At 43.2% G+C, this 21804-nt stretch overlaps 1 protein-coding gene across 5 annotated transcripts in view; it reads left to right on the forward strand.

Moving 5' to 3' along the window:
- PSD3 (pleckstrin and Sec7 domain containing 3) overlaps positions 1-21804 on the forward strand; it is a 418976-nt gene that overhangs the window by 359450 nt on the left and 37722 nt on the right. For 3 of the 5 annotated variants that reach the window (XM_029066223.2, XM_029066224.1, XM_029066225.2), the window contains 2 exons: positions 977-1054; positions 18634-18791. In XM_029066223.2, coding sequence (XP_028922056.1) covers positions 977-1054; positions 18634-18791 — 236 coding nt within the window. The remainder of the gene's footprint in view (positions 1-976; positions 1055-18633; positions 18792-21804) is intronic. The other 2 variants (XM_039912019.1, XM_029066226.2) reach the window with 1 other exon arrangement.

The following is a 21804-nucleotide window of genomic DNA, read 5'->3' on the forward strand; positions in this document are numbered from 1 at the left end:
TTGTTTTTTCATCCAAAGTTGGCTTTTGTGATTTTCCGTCCTACACCAATTGGTATTCTAGTCATAGATCTGGTAGCCACAGAGATGTAAGTCGTGCTGAGCTTGAAGTTAAACTGTCAGGTAATTTTTGGAACAGGCAAGTAGGAGGAAGATATGTGTGAATTACCTGGTATAATAAAGTACAGCAACTAGTGGATATCAATCAATCAAGTGGGCGAACAAGACACGTCCCATTTCTTGGACCTGGAAGGACTGGTCTTGCTAACACAGATCTATTTTTATTAGTAACCTTAAAAATTCAAAGTTCAGTGCTGTTCTCTGAGTTGTTCTGTAATCCTCCCACCCAACCTATGCTGCTGAGGAGGATATTGATTTTCAGTTTCTTACATACTAGGCAGGAACTCTCTCTTTGATCCAGTAGCCTTATCTATCATCGTTAAAATTCAGGTGAACAGAAGAATTGTTTCAGCTCATTAAATATCTTAAAGATGTCTTAAATAGCCACACTAAGGAAAAATATTCTGCATTGGTTATGACAAACAGTTCAGAACCATATCCCCTTTTCTCCTTTATTTGAGAATGATTCAAATGAGCAAGAAATTACTTGTATCGTAGCCTGAGTTGAGGCATTTCTGAGTTAGAAATTTAAACAAGCTTAAGTTTGTGTTTATTAAGTTACTGGATTTTAAGGTAGATGTTAGAGAACACTTTGTACTGGCAAATTCCTAGACCAGAGAGAGGAGGGAAAACCTGCTTGCCTGCCATCTATTGTGATAGTCTGAGAAATAGACAGAAAATTGCAGATTCTGCTGGGATTTTATGAAGAGCATTATTTCTTGTTACCACTTCACTACTTTGAAATACTTTAAGCTTCAGTATCACATCTTTACCTATCATGTATTTTGTGCAAATCTATTTTTCTTTTTATTAATGAGGTCTAAATATGTCAAACATTTGCTTTTCCTTTATTCTTTAGCAAGCAGATCAAGCCTGTTCCTATGGATGGGCCATATATTTGGAAAGATATTCATGCATGGACTGCTCTTTCAAAAAGGTGCACATTCCTAAAAAAAAAACAAAAAACACTGTGAATTTGTCTATCTTCTTATAGCAACGCCTGACTCACATCTCTCCTATCCTCCAAACCCTCCACTGGCTACCTGAATCCCTTAACTTCCAACAAAAGCTTCTCATAATTAGCTTTAAGGCTCTGCACCATCTATCTCCCCATCACCTGCTCTTCCCCAACTTGCTTCTAGCTGAACCTTGCTCTAGACTCTTCTGCCTCCATCCCCTTGAACACTTTATCCCCTGGCTTGGCGCTCTCTCCATCTCCACTTCAAAGAAACCACAGCTCTCCCCATATTCAAATCCCACCTTCTTCTTAATTTCTAGGGCCAGCAATCAACTGATGGTATTTATTGAGTTCTTACTGTGTGCAGAACACCTTACTAAGTGCTTAGGAGAGAAATATTCAGTGAAGCAGCACTCCTAGTGGATAGAGCACAGGCCTGGGAGTCACAAGGACCTGGGTTCTAATCCAGTCTCCACCACTTGTCTGCTGTATGACCTTGAGCAAGTCACTTAACTTCTCTGTGCCTCAGTTCCCTCATCTGTAAAATGGGATTAAGACCTGGAGCCCCATGTGGGACATGGAATGTGGCCAAACTGATTAGCTTGTTTCTACCCCATTGCTTAGTACAGTGCCTGGCACATAGTAAGCACTTAACAAATACTATAAAAATCAAGAGTAAGTAGGTGTGATCTCTGCCCACAAGGAGCTTTTAGCCAACTCTAAATAGATGCTTGCTTGGCATCTATTGTGATTGTCTGAGGAACTGTCTAAAATGTAAGACTTTATTTACACCTTCTGTAGCACTCTTGTAGCACTCATTATTTTGACAATTTTCATTATAAATATTTCATATTTTCCTCCCCTCTTAGAGGAGTGCAGGGCTTCTTATTCTGTAGTTTCCAGAGAGCACCATCCCTAGCAGATGCTCAGTTAATGCTGCTCTGACTGTTAATATGTTGTTATTAAATGAAACAAAAGTAACTTAAATTAGTGATTATCCTCATCTTCAGCAATAACATTTATTGAATGTCTACTGTGGGCAGAGCACTGTACTAAGCACTTGGGAGACCATAAAAGAGTTAGAAGTCATGACCTCTGCCCTTGAGGATCTTCCAGCCTAATTTGAGAGACAAGGATTTTAAAAAAATCACAGGAGGCATAGTAGAGTATATAAGATGATGGTTCTGAGTACTTAAGTTCTCAGCTAATATGGAAGGTAGCAGTCTTGAAATTACTTGGGGAAGACCCCCAGGTGGAGTTGTGATCTCAGAAGGGTATTGACAATTGGAAAGAACTCTGGTCTGTTGACTGTGAAGGTGGAGGGAAGGCATGAGAAAGAGGTCGTCTCTGGGAGAGACAAAAGCAAAGCAAAATGGCACAAGGTCATTATGGGCAGGGAATAGATGGTCATTATGGGAAGAGAATGTGCCTACCAACTCTTGTTGTATTATTTTCTCCCAAGCACTTAGTACAGTGCTCTGCATACAGTAAGTGTTCAATAAATTCCATTGATTGATTGATTAATGGTTAGCTTCAGATCGGGAGCTGAAATATAGTGGGAATGGTTGGGGGTAGGAAGGCGAAATCTGATTAAGTGCTTGCTTGTTTGGGGGCAGGGAATGTCTATTTACTGTTGTGTTGCACTCTCCCAAACATGTAGTACAGTGCTCCGGACACAGTAAGAACTCAATAAATACAATTGAATGAATGGAATGATCGATTGATGGTTAACTTGAGAGGAACCCAGATCAATCGGCTGCTGTGGGAATGGATGAGGGTAGGAAGGAGAGAGCTGACGGAGTACTTTAAATGAACAATTTGGAGTTTCTGCTTGATGCAGAGAGGAATCCACAACCAAAAGACAGTGAGGAGATATGAGCAGTACAGCATTTTAGTGAGGGGGGTGGGAGGGTGCTTCCAAGGTGTAGGAGCAGTGCTTTGGGATTGTGAGAGAGAGATAAGGCAAGAAAGGAATAAAGATAAATTGAGGTGTGCAGACAGGTAAAGAAAAATACAGAGAGGTAGGAATACACAATCCACTCACTGCCCCACCCCAACCCTTCTCTCATACCCACACAAATTGCCTATGCAAGAGTCTTCCAAGTCCACCATTACAGCCCAGGGTTCTCATCTAACCTACAATCCTTCATTTCCTCTTTCCTCCTGTAAATCTACACTTGGAGATCTCACTGCCACCTCAAAATGTCTACTTATGATTCATTGATTTATTAAATGCTTACTGTGTATGAAGCACGTGAGCAGTCAATCCATCTATTAATCGATGTCAGTTATTGAGCACTTTCTGTGTGCAAAGCACCTGTACTAAACACTTGGGAGAATATAGTACAATAGAGTTGGTAGACACATTCTGTACCCAGAGGGAGCTTACAGTTTAGATGGGGAGAAAGCCATTAATATAAATAAGACATTAAAATGAATTGCAGATCACTCAGTCGTATTTATTGAGTGCTTACTGTGTGCAGAATACTGCACTAAGCTCTTGGGAGAGGATAATATAACAGAGTTGGTAGACACATTCCCTGCCCACAATGAGATAGGGGAAATGGTAAAGTGTAAGGGTATGTACATAAGGACTGAGAATGGGGTGAATTTCACAAGCTTATGCGATACAGATCTGAGTGTATAGGAGATGTGGAGGGTAGGGCGGGCAGTGGACATGAAGGGTTAGTCACGAAGCCCTCCCTCATCTCCCTGCTTCCCCGCATCTGTGCACTGGGGACTTGGACCTGCACAAAGAAAGAATCGTCAGTCCCCTCATCACCTCCACCCCTTTGTATACCAGGACCCCGGATGCTTGCCAAAGAAGCAGGACAGAGTCACCAAGAAGATAACAAACGGGTTAACCCATGAAAAACTCATGACTTGAAAGGCTCGCCCATTCACTCTGGGGACAGCCGCTAAAATGATTTGCTAAATTAGCAGGCTTGGGCTTGTCAATACTTGTCTACTCACTCTGCAGAGCCCCCCAGTTGAGAGTTGCTGAGTTCCCACCTACTAAAGGAACCCTCCTTAGCCTCCACAGATCAGCTGCTGCAGCTCCAGACTTTCTTTCTTTTACACCCTAACTCCTTTAGCCCCCTCCGTTTGCTCCCCCCAATCCTGCCCCCATGCCCAGCACCCCCCATCTCCCTCCCCAGTCAGCTTATTCCCATCCTACTTCCCACCCCCACCCCCCTTTTTTTGTGTGTATTAAGCACTGCCTATGTGCCAAGCACTCTACTAAGTGCTAGGGTAGATGCAAGCTAATCAGGTTGTTCCCAGTCCAAATCCCACCTGGGGCTCACAGTATTAGTCCCCATTTTACAGATGAGATAACTGAATTACAGGGAATTGATGTGACTTGCCCAAGATGATTTTCCCAGCAGACAAATGTCAGAGATAGGATGAGAACTCAGGTCCTTCTGGCTCCCAGGCCCCTACTCTATCCACTAGACTATACTGCTTCTCTCACCCCCTTGCTCACTCTTTTCTCCTCACCCCCTCACTCTTTTCTCCTGCTACATCCTGTTCATCCTGTCCCAGCATTGCCCCTCATCCTCAACCCACTGGCCCCACAAGCTCACTCATATTCAACTCCTTCCTACTCCTCATGATGTCCCTCATCCTGGGCACCACTGCCCACTTCCAGCCTCAGCCAAGTGCGCCCTGTGGAACCCCTGCTCCAACATAGGGAAACTTCCCTTCATTCATTCTTGGCCTGGGAGTAAGAAGGACCTGTCTTCTAATTCCAGTTCCCCTACTTGTCTTCTGTGAGACCCTGGGCAAGTCCCTTCACCTTTCTATGCCTCAGTCACCTCCTGTGTGAAATAGAGATTAAGACTGTGAGCCCCATGTGGGACTTGGACTGTGTCCAACCTGAGTTCCTTGACTCTACCCCAGCACTTAATACAGTTCCTGGCACATAATAAGTACTTAACAAATATCATAAAAAATCTCCTTGATCTCCTCCAATCTGACTTCCTCCCCTTTACATCCAAGGAAATAGTCCTCTCTAACCTTCTTCTCACCAAGTTTGATGACCTCTACTCTATTCTAATCCTACTAGACCTTTCAGCTGCCGTTGACACTGTAGACGCAGTGGAAAGAGCACGGGCTTTGGAGTCAGGGCTCATGAGTTTGAATCCCAGCTCTGCCACTTGTCAGCTGTGTGACTGGGCAAGTCACTTAACTTCTCTGTGCCTCAGTTCCCTCATCTGTAAAATGGGGATTAAGACTGTGAGCCCCACTTGGGACAACCTGATTCCCCTGTGTTTACCCCAGTGCTTAGAACAGTGCTCTGCACATAGTAAGCGCTTAACAAATACCAACATTATTATTATTATTATTAGACCACCCTCTTATCCTTGAAAATTTATCTAAACTTGACTTCACTGACACTGTCTCCTCTTGGTTCTCCTTTCTCTCCAATGGCTCCTTCTCAGTCTCTTTTGCAGACTCCTCCTTGCCACCCAATCTCACAGCTCAGTTCTGGGTTACCTTATATTGTCCATCTACACCCACTCCCTCAGAGAACTCATTTGCTTCCATGCCTTCAACTGCAATCTTTATGTCGATAATTACCAAATCTACCCATCCCTGCCTGCTCTGCTTCTCTGCAGTCTCACATTCCCGCCTGCCTTCAGGACATCTTTACCTGAATGTTCTGCTGTCACCTCAAACTTAATATGTCCAAAACAGAACTCTTTATCTTCCCACCCAAACCCTGCGCTCCCCACCTTTCCCATCACTGTAGACATACCACTACCCTCCCTGTCACACAATCCTGAAACCTTGCGTCATCTCATCTCTCTCATTCAACCCACATATTCAATCCATCATGAAATCTTGTCAATTCTATCTTCACAATATTGTTAAAATCTTCCCTGTACTTTCCATCAAAATTGCTACCACACTGATCCAAGCACTTATATCCCACCTTGATGACTGCTGACCTTCCTGCCTCCTGTCTCCCTCCACTCCAGGCCATACTTCACTCTGCTGCATGGATCATTTTTCTAAGGAAATTTTCAGTCCACATCTCATTCCTCACGAATCTCCAGTGGTTCCCCACCCACCTTTGCATCAAACAGAAACTCCTCATCATTGGCTTTTAAGCACTCGATCAGCTCACCTCCTCTTATCTTCCCTTTCTGATATACTACAGTCCAGCCCGCACACTTCACTCCTCTAGCACCAGCTTATTCACTGAGCCCTGATCTTGGCTATCTCACCACCACCCACATCCTTCCCCTTGCCTGGAACTTCTTCTTATTCCATATACACCAGACTACCATTCCCCCTACCTTCAAAGCCTTATTAAAGTCACATCTCCTCCAAGAGGCCTTCCTGGATGAAGCCCTCATTTCCCTGGCTTCCTATCCCTTCAATGTCATCTTTGCACTTGAATGTGTGTCTTTTGGGCATTTGATGTGTCACAAACCCCCTGTATCATACCAACCAGGACTTTCCTGGACCGGGAAGCCTCGGTGACACATAGTAAAGTCAAACCACACTTCTGATCACCAAGGTTACTGTGGAAAGTTTTTTTACTTAGTTTTATCAAAGTGTAAGAGAGTGACACATACACACACTTACTCACTCCACTCCACCAAGGGTCCAATACCAGTCTGCTGGTCAAGGGAGCCCATTCTGCCAGTGCTGCTTCTTTCTGCTTCCAAGAGCTGCTGCCTTCTGCTGCTTTCAAGTGCTGCTTTACTACTGCTTTCAATATGCTTCTTTGCTTCTCCTCTACATGCTTCTTCTCCAGGTGCTTCGCTTTATGCCTCCTGCTTGCTTTTGTGCTGCTCATCCCTCCTTGAGATTCAAAACCACTGCCTTTTATCTGGCTTAGGCATCGCAGCTGTGGCTCTACGTGGCATTCATTGATTGGTCCAGGCCCATTATCGAGCAGAACAGGGAGAGAAAGCCACATCTCCCTCCATGCTCTGCCTCCATAGGCCAGCAATCACCTGTCTCAGGTAGAGCCCATCAGTGCCTTCATGAGATCATGAACAGTCACTAATAAGGCAGCTCATTGTGGGCTCACCAAATGATATTCATCTAATCTTCAGCCCCAAAGCAGTTTTGTACAGATCTATAAATTATATATTATAAATCATTTATTCATATTAGTATCTGTCTCCCCCTTTACATTGTAAGCTCATTGTGGGTAGGGAACATGTCTGCCAACTCTGTTGTATTGCACTCTTCAAGTGGTTAGTACAGTACTCTGCACACAGCACTCAATAAATACCATTAATAATTGGAGATGTAGGAGAGCTTGGAATGTGGGGAAAGTCAGATAGGAAGGGGTAGAGATTTTCAGGCCAGAGGGAGGATGTGGGCAAGGGGTTGGTAGCGAGACAGATGAGATCGAGTACAGAAAATGTTGGAATTAGAGGAGCATAGAGTGTGGGTTGGATTGTAGTAGGAAATAAGCAAGGTGAGGTCAGAAGGGAAGAGCTGAATGAGTGCCTTGAAGTTGATGGTAAGGGTTCCCATTTGATGGAGCAATGGATGTGGAACCTTTGGAGGTTTTTGAGGAGTGTGGAGATGGCTTCAACTATCATCTCTATGCAGATGACACCCAAATCCAAATCTCCTCCCCTGTTCTCTCCTCCTTCCTTCAGGCTCGTATCTCCTCCTGCCTCTACCTCCAGGACGTCCATCTATACTCACTCCCTTGGTGAACTCATTCGCTCCCAAGGCTTCAACTATCATCTCAATGCAGATGACACCCAGATCTACATCTCCTCCCCTGTTCTCTCCTCCTACCTTCAGGCTTGTATCTCCTCCTGCCTCTGTCTCCAGGACATCTCCACCTGGATGTCTGCCCGCCACCTAAAACTCAACATGTCCAAAACTGATCTCCTTATCTTTCCTCCCAAACCCTGTCCTCTCCCTGACTTTGGACTGCCCGACCATCCTTCCCGTCTCACAAGCCCTCAACGTTGGTGTCATCCTTGACCCAGCTCTCTCATTCACCCCACACATCCAATCTGTCACCAACGCCTGCCGGTCTCACCTTTACAATATCGCCAAGACCCGCCCTTTCCTTTCCATCCAAACAGCTATCATGCTGGTACACGCTCTCATAATATCCCAGCTGGATTACTGTGTCAGCCTTCTCTCTGATCTCCCTTTTGCCTGTCTCTCCTCACTCCAGTCTATTCTTCATTCCACTGCCCAGATCATCTTCCTACAGAAATACTCTGGGCATGTCACTCCCCTCCTTAAAAACCTCCAGTGGTTGCCTGTCAACCTCTGCACGAAACAAAAACTCCTCACTCTTGGCTTCAGAGCTCTCCATCACCTTGTCCCCTCCTACCTCACCTCCTTTCTCTCTTTCTACTGCCCACCCAGTACACTCTGCTTCTCTGCCTCTCACCTCCTCACTGTCCCCCGTTCACGCCTATCCCGCCGTCGACCTCTGGCCCACGTCTTACCGCTGTTCTGGAATGCCCTCCCTCCTCACGTCCACCAAACCAACTCTCTTCCCCTCTTTAAAGCCCTTCTGTGAGCTCACCCCCTCCAAGAGGCCTTCCCAGACTGAACTTCCCCCTTTTCCCAGAATGAAAAAATAAAAAGCAGAATGAGGTAAGGACTTGAGTTGGGAGACATAGGAAGCAGGAAGATTCATTCATTCATTCCTTCAATAATACATATTGAGCATTTACTATGTGCAGAGCACTGTACTAAGTGCTTGGAATGTACAATTCGGCAACAGTTAGAGACAATCCCTGCCCAGTGACGGGCTCACAGTCTGATCGGGGAGGCAGATGGCAGAGCAAAATAGAACAAAACAAAAACAAGACAAGATTATCACAATAAATAGAATCAAGGGATGTACACCTCATTAACAAAATAAATAGGGTAATAAATAATATATACAAATGAGCACAGTGCTGAGGGGAGGGAAAGGGGGGAGGAGCAGAGAGAAAGGGGGCTCAGCTGAGGGGAGGTGAAGGGGAAAGGGGGAGGAGCAGAGGGTGGAGGGGGAGCAGAGGGAAAAGGGGGATGCTCAGTCTGGGAAGGCCTCTTGGAGGAGGTGAGCTCTCAGAAGGGCTTTAAAGAGGGGAAGAGAGTTGGTTTGGCGGACGTGAGGAGGGAGGGCATTCCAGAACAGCGGTAAGACGTGGGCCAGAGGTCGACGGTGGGATAGGCGTGAACGGGGGACAGTGAGGAGGTGAGCAGCAGAGGAGCGGAGTGTACAGGGTGAGCAGTAGAAAGAGAGAAGGGAGGTGAGGTAGGAGGGGACAAGGTGATGGAGATCCTTGAAGCCAAGAGTGAGGAGTTTTTGTTTCGTACGGAGGTTGATAGGCAACCACTGCAGGTTTTTAAGGAGGGGAATGACATGCCCAGAGCATTTCTGTAGGAAGATGATCCGGTCAGCAGAATGAAGAATAGACTGGAGTGAGGAGAGACAGGAGGAAGGGAGATCAGGGAGGAGGCTGACACAGTAATCCAGCTGGGATATTATGAGAGCTTGTACCAGCACGATAGCCTTTTGGATGGAGAGGAAAGGCTGGATCTTGATGATATTGTAAAGGTGAGACCGGCAGGCGTTGGTGACAGATTGGATGTGTGGGGTGAATGAGAGAGCTGAGTCAAGGATGACACCAATGTTGCGGGCTTGTGAGATAGGAAGGATGGTTGGGCAGTCCACAGAGTCAGACAAGTCAGGGAGAGGACAGGGTTTGGGAGGAAAGATAAGGAGCTCAGTTTTGGACATGTTGAGTTTTAGGTGGTGGGCAGACATCCAGGTGGAGACGTCCTGGTGTCAGAGGCAGGAGGAGATACAAGCCTGAAGGGAGGAGGAGAGAACAGGGGAGGAGATGTAGATTTGGGTGTCATCTGCATTGAGATGACAGTTGAAGCCTTGGGAGCGAAAGAGTTCACCAAGGGAGAGTATAGATGGAGAACAGAAGAGGGCCAAGAACTGACCCTTGAGAAACCCCTACAGTTAGTGGATGGGAGAGCAGGAAGGAGGTCAAAGTAGGGTAAGATAAGTGCTTGGATCAGCATGGGAGCAGTTTAGGTGGAGAGGAAGAGATGGATTCTTGAGATTTTGTGAAGGTAGAACCTACAGGATTTGGTGACAGAGACTGAATATGCAGGTTGAATGAGAGCCCTGAGTCGAGGATAATGCCATGGTTACACACTCTTGAGACAGGGAGATTGGTGTCATTTATAATCATGGGAAAGTCATGGGGAGGACAAGGATTGAGTGGGAAGAAGAGGACACGTTAAATTTGAAAGGTTGGTGTGACATCCAAGTAGAGATGTCTGGAAGGGAGGACACCAGCCACAGGGCAACAAAATACTAGGTTCCTTTCATTCATTCAGTCCTATTTATTCAGTGCTTATGGTGTGCAAAGCACTATACTAAGCTCTTGGGAGAGTGCAATATAACAATAAGTAGACACATTCCCTGCCCACCTTCAGACAGTAAAGCTCTGCTTTGCTGTAAAAAGGCTTCTCCATTCCAAAGGTCCCCATTCTTTGAGTGCACCAAGCTTATTTAACATCTAAATACGCTCAAAGTCATGCTAACGAGATCGTATTGGAAGTCTCAGAAAAGCATGCTGAGCTCACATAGCATGAAATGGTATTAGACAACATTACAGGCTAGCTTGGTTTGAAGAAAATAAGCATAATGAGCATACGGTAAAGTAAAATAAATGACATTTCAGTATAGAGTGTTATTGTATATTTTTAGATTTCTGTTTATTCATACCCAGTATGACTTGCGTTCCTGACCGCATACTGCTGTTCACTGGTAAGACATTCACTAGAAACAGCTCCAACCAGCTATTGAAGTTTTCTGCAGTTTAGATACTGTCTAAGAAGCCTTGTAATGTCACCCCCTTATTAACTATTGTTTCTATTTTTATCCAATAGAAAACAAATGCTTAAGATTTCCTTCCAGAATACAGTTAACTTTCCTATAATGAGCGGGTTGCATTCGTGCAAAGCCTCCCGTGCAAAACCTCCCATTAAGGGAAACACATGCTCTGGTACTCACATGTCCCCATGCCATGCACAGGTGCACAAGCTGTTCCTTCTATGATGTGACCCACAGAAAGCCCCAACAGGCCCACATTGTTGGAGGAATTTTCCCTAATTGCCTTGTAGCTTTCTAGCCAAACTGTGATTTGAAAACACATGGTAACAAGCAGATCAGTACAATCAGTCAACCATAACGTGGGTTAGAGCACTCTTAAATAAAACTACATGTACACTGGCTCTCTGGGAAGGTGATTATTTCTGTCATAGCACCCCCTGCCCTCACCTTGACCCTGCCAAAGCAAATCAGAGGGCCAATCTGTGACTTTGTTCCACCTGTTTATCTCAGAGGCACCTCAGCTAAACTCTCAAATAAGAAATCATCATCAGTGGTATTTACTGAGCACTTGCTGTATACAAATTACTGAACTAAGCTCTTGGGGTGTACAGTACAACTGAGTTGGTAGACACGTTCTCTGCTCACAATGAATTTACAGTCTAGAGATGAATTTGCAATCTAGAGACAAGTTTACAATCTAGAGACAAGTTTACAATCTGAAGAAATGCCATAATTAGGTCAGATGGGTCTGGCCTACTATCTCTCATAGCATTAGGATGCTTAACAGGGTGACAGGTGCCCTCCTTGACGTCCATCCTATTGGTCAGGACTGTACCATCACCCTTAACTTTCCTCTGGAAGTCCATAGATACGTATCTTCTTTGGAAATTTTCCAGACTCTTCTTGAACCAATCATTTGATTGATCGATCAGTGTTTTTTATTGAGCACTTAAGTGTGGCACTTGTTATGAGGCACTTGGGGGAGTACAGTGCAATAGAACTGGTAGATATGATTTCAGCCCACAAGGAGCTTACAGTCTAGAGGGGCAGTTGGTCATTAAAATTAATTTCAGATAGGAGAAATGGCAGACTATAAGGATATGTACATAAGTGTTGTGGTGCTGGAGCTGGAATATTAAAGTGCTTAGGGATACACATCCAAGAGTATTGGCGATGTAAAGGGGAGGGTGGATAGAACAGGGGAATGAGGGGAAGTCAGGGGAAGAAAATTGGAGGAGGTATGATTATTGTAGGGCTTTGAAGATGGGGAAGGTGGACATTTTCAGCCCACTCAACTTCATATGGCAACAAACACTAGAGGAAGCACACACATGGTCTCACGCACTGAAACTCACCGAGAGAAGCAATGTGACTTATTGGAGAGAGCACAAGCCTGGGAGTCAGAAGGACCTGGGTTCTAATTTCAGCTCTTCCATTTGTCTGTTGCATGGCCTTGGGCAAGTCACTTAACTTATCCATGTCTTAGTTACCTCATTTGCAAATTGTGTATTAAGACTATGAGCACTATGTGGGACAAGGATTGTGTCCAACCTAATCATCTTGTTTCTACTCCATTGCGTAGTATAGTGCTTGGCACATAGCGCTTAACAAATACCATTAAAAAATACACAAGTACACACTTAGGCAAATAGATAAATGCAACTGTGCCTAAGCTACTTCATCTGTGAAATGAGAATTAAGACTGTGAGCCTCATGTGGGACATGGACTGTGTCTAACATTATATTTATCCCAGTGCTCAGTACAGTGCCTGGCACATAGTAACCATGTAAAAAATACCAAAAAAAATACAGAAAAACTAGACACCCTCAAAACAAAAAAACCCTGAAAAGTATAAAAAGTGTAAAATCGTTGGAGATGAATAAAGGTTTTTTTTTAAAAAAAATTTCTCATGCTTCAATTTAAAAAACAAAAATTAAAGATTAGATGTCCTACCCAAAAATACTCTGAAGCACTCTCAGCCTAGAGCAGGCTGCAGCCATGTTTGTGACAGAATATGTTCAAGCAGCAGTAATGGGTTAAAGCACCACTTGGTGGAAAGAACTCAAGGCTAGGAGCCAGACCTGGGTTCTAGTCTTGGTTTTTCCACTCACTTGCTGTGTGATCTTGGAAAGTCACTTAACTTCTCTGTGCTTCAGTACTACATCTATATAATATCTACTCACCCTCCTTCCTAGCCTGTGAGCCCTGTGTTTGACAGGGACTCTGTCAGATTATCTTGTTTTCCTGTTGCTCAGCCCATAGTAAATGCTTTAATAAATGCCCTCATTACCATCCCTGGAAAGCTGAGATATAACATAATGCCATTATTCTGTCACATGGCAACACATTGCTTCCCTTTGTGTGTTTTTTGGGGGGGAGGTTCAACTCAAAATAGATAAAAATTTCATTGGACAGAAGGCAGAAAGGAAGTAGAGAAAAGTAATCAAGGTAATTGGAAGCTTGGACTAAAAAATGAGAGAGACAAAATAATGAATGACCAAATCAGTGCTCCTTCTAGGGTCTCTACTGAATCTTTATTATAATTTAAGAAAGGCAACACTAAAGAGAACTTATTTTAATTATATATATAGCACTAGCACATGCTATTATCAGCCTATTAACATTATTAAGGTAATTACCTTTATTGCCTTTTTGAAAAAGGAGTGGCACTTTAATCAGGCTTGACTAGCACTATGGATTATCACTGTAGTAATGAACTTTATCCTTTTAAAATTCTGAGTACAATTTTAAAAGGCAGGGAGAGGGAAGAACTTTTCAAATGTAATATTAGTTTATTGGACTATTTAAGAAAACCATTTTAGAGGTACTGAACAAACCTGAAAAGTAAAAAAAGTGTAAAATTTCTGGAGATGAATAAAGTTGTTTTTTTTTAGATTTTCTCTCTTGCATCAATTTAAAGAGCAAATTTTAAATATTAGATGCCCTACCCATAAACAAAAAACAGGCAATTCTGTGTGAATTCTAAGTTGTTAATATGTTCCAAGATCTAGAAAGAATATAAAATAATCTTTTCTTGTGTTACAAGAAAGAAGACTCTTGTCCTGAAGTCATAAAACGGACAGGGAAGTAGGGGTGGGAGCAGTATCCCATATGGGTCCAATTCCTTAAGGTGGCTCTTCCCATCCACAACTTCATATTTGAGGGAAAATCCAGATGAACAAGTGAAAGACCAAATTTTCCTCTTGGTGGACTTTGATCAATCAATCATATATATTGAGCACTTATTGTGTGCAGAGCCCTGTACTAAGTGCTTGGAAGAGTACGATACATCAGAGTTGGTAGACAACGATCTGGATGGGGACTGTGTTTAATTGCTTCATTCTGCAGTTGGCAGGTACACGAGAAATAATGATAATGCTAGCAGTTATCATATATGGGACTCACAGCCTTGGGGTGAAAGAATAGGCATCCTATCCCCATTTTACAGATGAGAAAACTGAGGCACAGAGCATGAGCCTGGGAATCAGAAGGACTTAAATTCTAATCCTGGCTCTGCCACTTGTATGCTGTGTGACCTTGGGCAAGTCCCCTAATTTCTCTGTGCCTCAGTTATCTCATCTGTAAAATGGGGGTGAAGACTGTGAGCCCCATGTGGGACATGGACTGCCTGCCTGATTAACATGTATCTACTCCAGCATTTAATTCAGTGCCTGGCACATAGTAAACACTTTGCAAATGACATGAAAATTATACTACTACTACTAATAAAAAACATTTGCCCAATTTAATGCAGCAGGCAGGTGGTGGAGCTGGGACTATAACCTGGGTCTCTTGTCTATGCTGTCTTGGGATACTTTTGTAGATAGAGCATAATAATCCTTGGTTTTTTATCTTCTCAATTTTCTCTGCTGGATTGTGCAGAAGGTTATTGTCACCCTTGGAGTAAATAACCTGGTATCAGCCAGGTATATTTTGAGACTGCCGCTCCAGTGATCATTTATAGTTGAGGCCTGCATTCTCCAAACTTTCCCCTGGGTAGCTATACCGTACTTAAGGTGCACTGGGGAAATCCAAACATTGGAAGCTGAAATGCCAATCATTTTACAAGGAACAGGTAACTAATGTGCTTGAGTACTCTTTTCTCAATTTTTCAAGTGTTAATAATAATAATAATAATGTTGGTATTTGTTAAGCGCTTACTATGTGCCGAGCACTGTTCTAAGCGCTGGGGTAGACATAGGGGAATCAGGTTGTCCCACGTGGGGCTCACAATCTTAATCCCCATTTTACAGATGAGGGAACTGAGGCACAGAGAAGTTAAGTGACTTGCCCACAGTCACACAGCCGACAAGTGGCAGAGCTGGGATTCGAACTCATGAGCCCTGACTCCAAAGCCCGTGCTCTTTCCACTGAGCCACGCTGTGTTCCTGTTGTTTAAAGCCTCTGGGCTTATCTATTGCAATAACTGTAATAGTCAAGAGATATTTTATTATTATTGGGATTATTTAGGAGTTTCAGGTCTGTTCCCTGTTGCTATAGTCCCTGCCAGAAACCAAAGTGCTAATTATAATAACATTAGTAACACTAAACAAATAACTGTTTTGTGAAGTGTTCATTTAATAGTATTTATTGAGCACTTACTATGTGCAGAGCACTGTACTAAGCGCTTGGAATGAACAAGTCGGCAACAGATAGAGACAGTCCCTGCCGTTTGACGAGCTTACAGTCTAATCGGGGGAGACGGACAGACAAGAACAATGGTAATAAATAGAGTCGAAGGGAAGAACATCTCGTAAAAACAATGGCAACTAAATAGAATCGAGGCGATGTACATTTCATTAACAAAATAAATAGGGTAATGAAAATATATACAGTTGAGCGGACGAGTACAGTGCTGAGGGGATGGGAAGGGTGGGGGGAGCAGAGGGAAATGGGGGGAAAGGAGGGTTAAGCTGCGGAGAGGTGAAGGTGAAGGCTAAAAGTGTCATTCTTTTAGCCAGTAGATTTTTTTCTGTCTCTTTTGTGTCTTCGGGTCTTTGTCTATTTAATGGTCTTTACTTCCCTCCATTCCATCTTCAACCCAGGTTCAGGAAACAAAGGTAAACTTTTAAAGATCCTCAAGACACCAGAAAAGAAATTTATGAAGTCAGGACAATTTGAGGCTGGGGAATAATCACTCAGTTTATCATCATTTCCTTCTTTGTAGTTATAGTCCTCTATTGTTATTGTTGTAGGTTTTTGTCTAGAACTGGGTAGTACTTAAAATGGCCATTAATATGAGATGCAAATACTTACGACCAAGCAAACTTTGCTCTCTTTGTGGGGAAAGTGATCCTCATTTATTTTACTAAACAACCACTTTCCAAAGACCTTGGACTGTGCAAAACTGTTCCCCAAATGAATATCTGTTGTGCTATCTTCGGTAGCCTGTTGTTTTTTCTTCTTTTTTTTCCTGCCTTTCTTCATCTTCCTCCTCTTCCTACCTTTCATCCTTCTCAGTATTAACAGTAGAAGTAGTGTTGCCTAGTGGAAAGAGCACAGGCCTGGGAGATGGGAGAACCTACATTCTAATTCCAGCTCTACATGTTGCCTGCTTTATGATCTTGGGCAAATCACTTAACTTCTCTCCGTCCTGCAATACCTGTTCTCCCTCATCTTTACATTATGAATCTTGTGTGGGAAAGGAACTGTGTCCTTCCTGATTTTCTTATTTTTACATAGTAATAATAATATTGGTATTTGTTAAGCGCTTACTATGTGCAGAGCACTGTTCTAAGCGCTGGGGTATACAAGGTAATCAGGTTGTCCCACATGAGGCTCACAATCTTCATCCCCATTTTACAGATGAGGTAACTGAGGCACAGAGAAGTTAAGTGACTTGCCCACAGCCACACAGCTGACAAGTGGCAGAGCTGGGATTCGAACCCATGACCTCTGGCTCCCAAGCCCATGCTCTTTCCACTGAGCCATGCTGCTTCTCAGCTTCGCTGCTTCTAGTATAGTGGTCAGCACCTAGAAAGTGCTTAACTAATACCCTCATTTTTATTATTACTAACATTTATTAGGCATTTACAGTACTTACACAAAATCAATTACAAAAGAATGGGCCCACGATACACAAGGAGCTCATAGTCTAAATGGAGGTGGATGGACATATTAAACAATAAGAATATAATGTAAACCATAATAAAACAAGTTAAAATACAACAATAAAGAAATCACCAAAACAATAAACCTTCAGGCTAAATAATATTTGGAGGGAACAATCTTTGGGTATCTCACTGCTTCAGCCTAATAGTCATTAGTCCTAGTCTTACCAACATTGTAAAGATTGGAAGGCAGCCCTTTCCACCCTACAAAACTTTCTTCTTAGAGAGCATACCAAAAAAAAAGTGCGAGACAATCCCTGCCTTTGAAGTCCTTAAAAAATAATGGGGGAGTTAGTAGACATCAATTAATGAAGATACAATAGTTGAGACTGAGACGATAGACATAAATGGAGACACGTAAACACAAAATCAGAAGTGAGTGAATGATATGGCTTTACCAAGAAGTTGCGAAAATGAATCAAGAGGTACTTTCTGGAAGAAGGACCTTTTTAAGAGGGCTTGAAAAATGGGTTGGGGGGTGGGGGCATTGTGTTTTGAGGAATCTAAGGGTGTTTCAGACAAGAGAACATCCTCCCCTTTTCATGCCTTCACTTTTTCCTGCTCACCCTCTTTCTCCTTTTCTTGAACATATCATGCTATTCCCAAAGACTCTGCTCTGATCAATCTGTAGTATCTTTTGAGCTCTTACTGTTTGCAGAGCACAATAGAGCTAATAGTCACAATGTGCTCTATTCATTCATTCAATTGTATTTATTGAGTGCTTACTATGTGTACAGCACTGTATTAAGTGCTTGATAGAGTACAATATAACAATAGATACATGCTCTAGTCGATTACTGATCATGGACTTATCCCCATTCAATCAGTGAGGGATATCAGTGGATTTATTGAGTACCTATTGGGTTCAAAGTACTATACTGAATACATGGGAGAGTACAGCAGAAGCAAGAGGCAGGTCCAAGCTCTAGAGAGGTCTGCCACTCAAATCAGTTATCTATCCTAGTGTACTCTCACAAGTGCTTAGTAAAGTGCTCTGCACATATTAAGTACTCATTCAAATACCATTGATTATTATTCTTGAAGCTCTTTGAAACCATACCACTGAATATAATGTTTAAAAAATGTTGCAACAAAAGCTCCAAAAATACTCCCAGCTTCAGAGCAGACATAACAGCATGGATTTAAACATATTAAAACTTCTACTAGCATACAATTTTCACTAATTTTCTATTTCTTTCTCGTTGTGAATTTGCTCTTATATCTGGTGTAGGACAGTACAGAATTAGGATAATTTTTCAATATTATGTATCTGTATAGAATAGAGGTGCAATTTAATTTATATTTGAGTTTTTTATTTGTTTATGACTTTTACTCACGTCATGATAACCAAACCACCTTGTCCCTTTTTCTTACTGAGAAAGGATCTAAAGAAAGTTGCATTGCTATTTGTGTCTATCTCCTGATTCATTATGATGTTATTTTTAACATAATAGTTGTCAGACAGGGAAGCTTTTATAGGGTAAGGTGTTTTTAGTGACATTAGTTTTGGCATCAATGGAACCTATGGGAACTGTATATCTTTGAAATTTTTTTCTCTTTCAAGAAAAGAGTGAAATAATGTATCTTTGTTCTCTTAACCCAGGATGAATACAAACCAGAAAAGGCTTTGTCTGAAGATGATTTGAAAAACGCAGTTAGTGTGCACCATGCTCTGGCATCCAAGGCAACAGACTACGAGAAGAGACCAAATGTGTTAAAACTGAAAACAGCCGACTGGAGAGTCTTGCTTTTTCAAGCCCAGTATGTTTTGATCTGTTCATTTTTCTATTCATGCAGATGGGAGCAACGTGTTTTATCATTTCTCACCAAGAAGAATTTTAACAGCCTTATCTGAAAAAGCAATAGGGGTGGTGGGTTGCTGTTATTACTCTGTCGTCTTTTTTTTCTTGCAATTCCTTAACTTTGGAGAGTGAGGAAAACCTCCAAAGAACTGGTACTAATCATCATAATAATGATGATGGTGGAGGTGCTTGAGTACTTACTATGTGCTAAGCGCTGAGGTAGATATAATTCAGTCAAATCAAATGCAGCCCTTCCCTGGCTCAGAGGAGTTCACAGTCTTAAGGGGGAGAGAGAACAGATATTTAATACCCATTTTATAAATGAGGAAACTGAGGAACAGAAAAGTTAAGGGACTTGCCCAAGGTCTCACAGCAGGCAAGCAGCAGAGCTGAGATTCAGACCCAGGTCTCCTGACTCCCTGACATTAGCTTAGGCCATCACACTGGTGAGTAGAGAAGAATAAAAAAAGCCTAAACCACAGGAGCAGATGGTGGGATTAGAAATGGTCGATGGGGTCCTTCAGATTGAGAGTCTGTTGCTTCACCCGTTAGAAGAGGCAGAGTCTACAAAAAGTCTGTAGAAGAAAAGATGTTGTAGTGAATATGCTGAGACAACTGTTTGAATGGCACAATTTGGCAGAATGAAGGTCTGCCAGAGAGTGAGAGAGAGGGATGCCTGCAAAACTGTAGAGAACAGTGGTGCAGAATCCCAAAAGAAGCAAAAGCTAAACCAAAGTCTTTCAGTGCTTTATGGATGGTGAAGCTGAAGAGGGTACAGATTGTTCTCTTGGCATCAAAATTGGTAACAAGTGTGAGGCCTGTGTTTAATAGAAGTGGAGGATTTAGTGACTCATTTGAATAAGGCAGTTTGTTTCAACAGAGAGAGGGGAAACCATTGAGGATGGAAGAAGAATGTTGGTCGATGAGGAATTTGGAGAAGCCAGGTTTGATGACTTTTTTCAGAATTTTGCCAAGAAGCAGCCCCAAGATTTCACTACCAGAGAAATACTGTTGAGCCTGTTGAGTAGCAGTGTCGGCAAAAATGAAAAGTATTAGTTATTTTAGTGTAGCCTGGCCTAGTGGATAGAGCTGGGGCCTGGAAGTCAATAGGAAGCCATTGTTCTTTCCCCAACACAGTCACTAAACTCCTCTCTAAATGTACCCATTCCACCTGTGCTTCTGAGCCCACCCCCTCATACCTTTTTAGAACACTCACCCCCTCTCTTTTTCCCTCTTTGACTGCCATCTTCAACTATTTACTTGCCAAAGGCTTCTTCCCCACTGCTTTCAAACATGTTTACATATCCCCATCCTACAAAAAACGAAATTCACACTCTCTTGAGCTCATGGCTCCCTCCATTTATCACCCCATCTCCTACCACTTCTCTCGTAACTTTTTGAGAGAAGTGTTTATACCTGCTGTCTCCTATTCTTCCCCTCCATTGTCTCCTTGATCCCCTCCACTCTGGTTCCCACCTGCTTTATTCCATGGAAACAGTCTTTTCTAATGTAACCAATAACTATCTTCTTACTACATCTGACAGCCTCTACTCTATTCTAATACTGCTAGACCTCTCAGCTGTCTTCAACACTGTAGACCACCCACTTCTCCTTGGTTTCACTGACATTGTCTTCTCTTATTTGTCCTTTAATATCTCTGACTACTTCTTTTCTGTTCCTTTTGTTGGCTCTTCCTCTGCCTCCCATCATTCATTCATTCATTCATTCAATAGTATTTATTGAGCGCTTAATATGTGCAGAGCACTGTACTAAGCGCTTGGGATGAACAAGTCGGCAACAGATAGAGACAGTCCCTGCCGTTTGACGGGCTTACAGTCTAATCGGGGGAGACGGACAGACAAGAACAATGGCAATAAACAGCGTCAAGGGGAAGAACATCTCGTAAAAACAATGGCAACTAAATAGAATCAAGGCGATGTACAATTCATTAACAAAATAAATAGGGTAACGAAAATATATACAGTTGAGCGGACGAGTACAGTGCTGTGGGGATGGGAAGGGAGAGGTGGAGGAGCAGAGGGAAAAGGGGAAAATGAGGCTTTAGCTGCGGAGAGGTAAAGGGGGGATGGCAGAGGGAGTAGAGGGGGAAGAGGAGCTCAGTCTGGGAAGGCCTCTTGGAGGAGGTGATTTTTAAGTAAGGTTTTGAAGAGGGAGAGAGAATCAGTTTGGCGGAGGTGAGGAGGGAGGGCGTTCCAGGACCGCGGGAGGACGTGACCCAGGGGTCGACGGCGGGATAGGCGTGACCGAGGGACGGCGAGGAGGTGGGCGGCAGAGGAGCGGAGCGTGCGGGGTGGGCGGTAGAAAGAGAGAAGGGAGGAGAGGTAGGAAGGGGCAAGGTGATGGAGAGCCTTGAAGCCTAGAGTGAGGAGTTTTTGTTTGGAGCGGAGGTCGATAGGCAACCACTGGAGTTGTTTAAGAAGGGGAGTGACATGCCCAGATCGTTTCTGCAGGAAGATGAGCCGGGCAGCGGAGTGAAGAATAGACCGGAGCGGGGCGAGAGAGGAGGAAGGGAGGTCAGAGAGAAGGCTGACACAGTAGTCTAGCCGGGATATAACGAGAGCCCGTAATAGTAAGGTAGCCGTTTGGGTGGAGAGGAAAGGGCGGATCTTGGCGGATCATCTACAGTAGGGGGTCCTTCAAGACTCAGTTCTACGTCAATCAGTCAATCAGTGAATCAGTGGTATTTATTGAGCACTTAATATATACAGAGCCCTGTTCTAAGCACTTGGTAGAGTACAATAGAAAAGAATTAGCAGAAACGTTCCCTGCCTATAGTGAGCATACAGTCTAGAGGGGAGTTTACATTCCCCTTCTATTCTCCATCTTCACCCATTACCTTGGAGAACTCATTCACTCCCATAGGTTCAACTACCATTTCTAGGCAGATGATTCTCCAATTTACATTTCCATCCCTGATCTCTTTCCTTCCCTGCAATCTTGCATTTCCTTCT

The sequence above is a fragment of the Ornithorhynchus anatinus genome, chromosome 5 (assembly GCF_004115215.2).
Source record: "Ornithorhynchus anatinus isolate Pmale09 chromosome 5, mOrnAna1.pri.v4, whole genome shotgun sequence".
In the NCBI taxonomy this organism is placed as follows: domain Eukaryota; kingdom Metazoa; phylum Chordata; class Mammalia; order Monotremata; family Ornithorhynchidae; genus Ornithorhynchus; species Ornithorhynchus anatinus.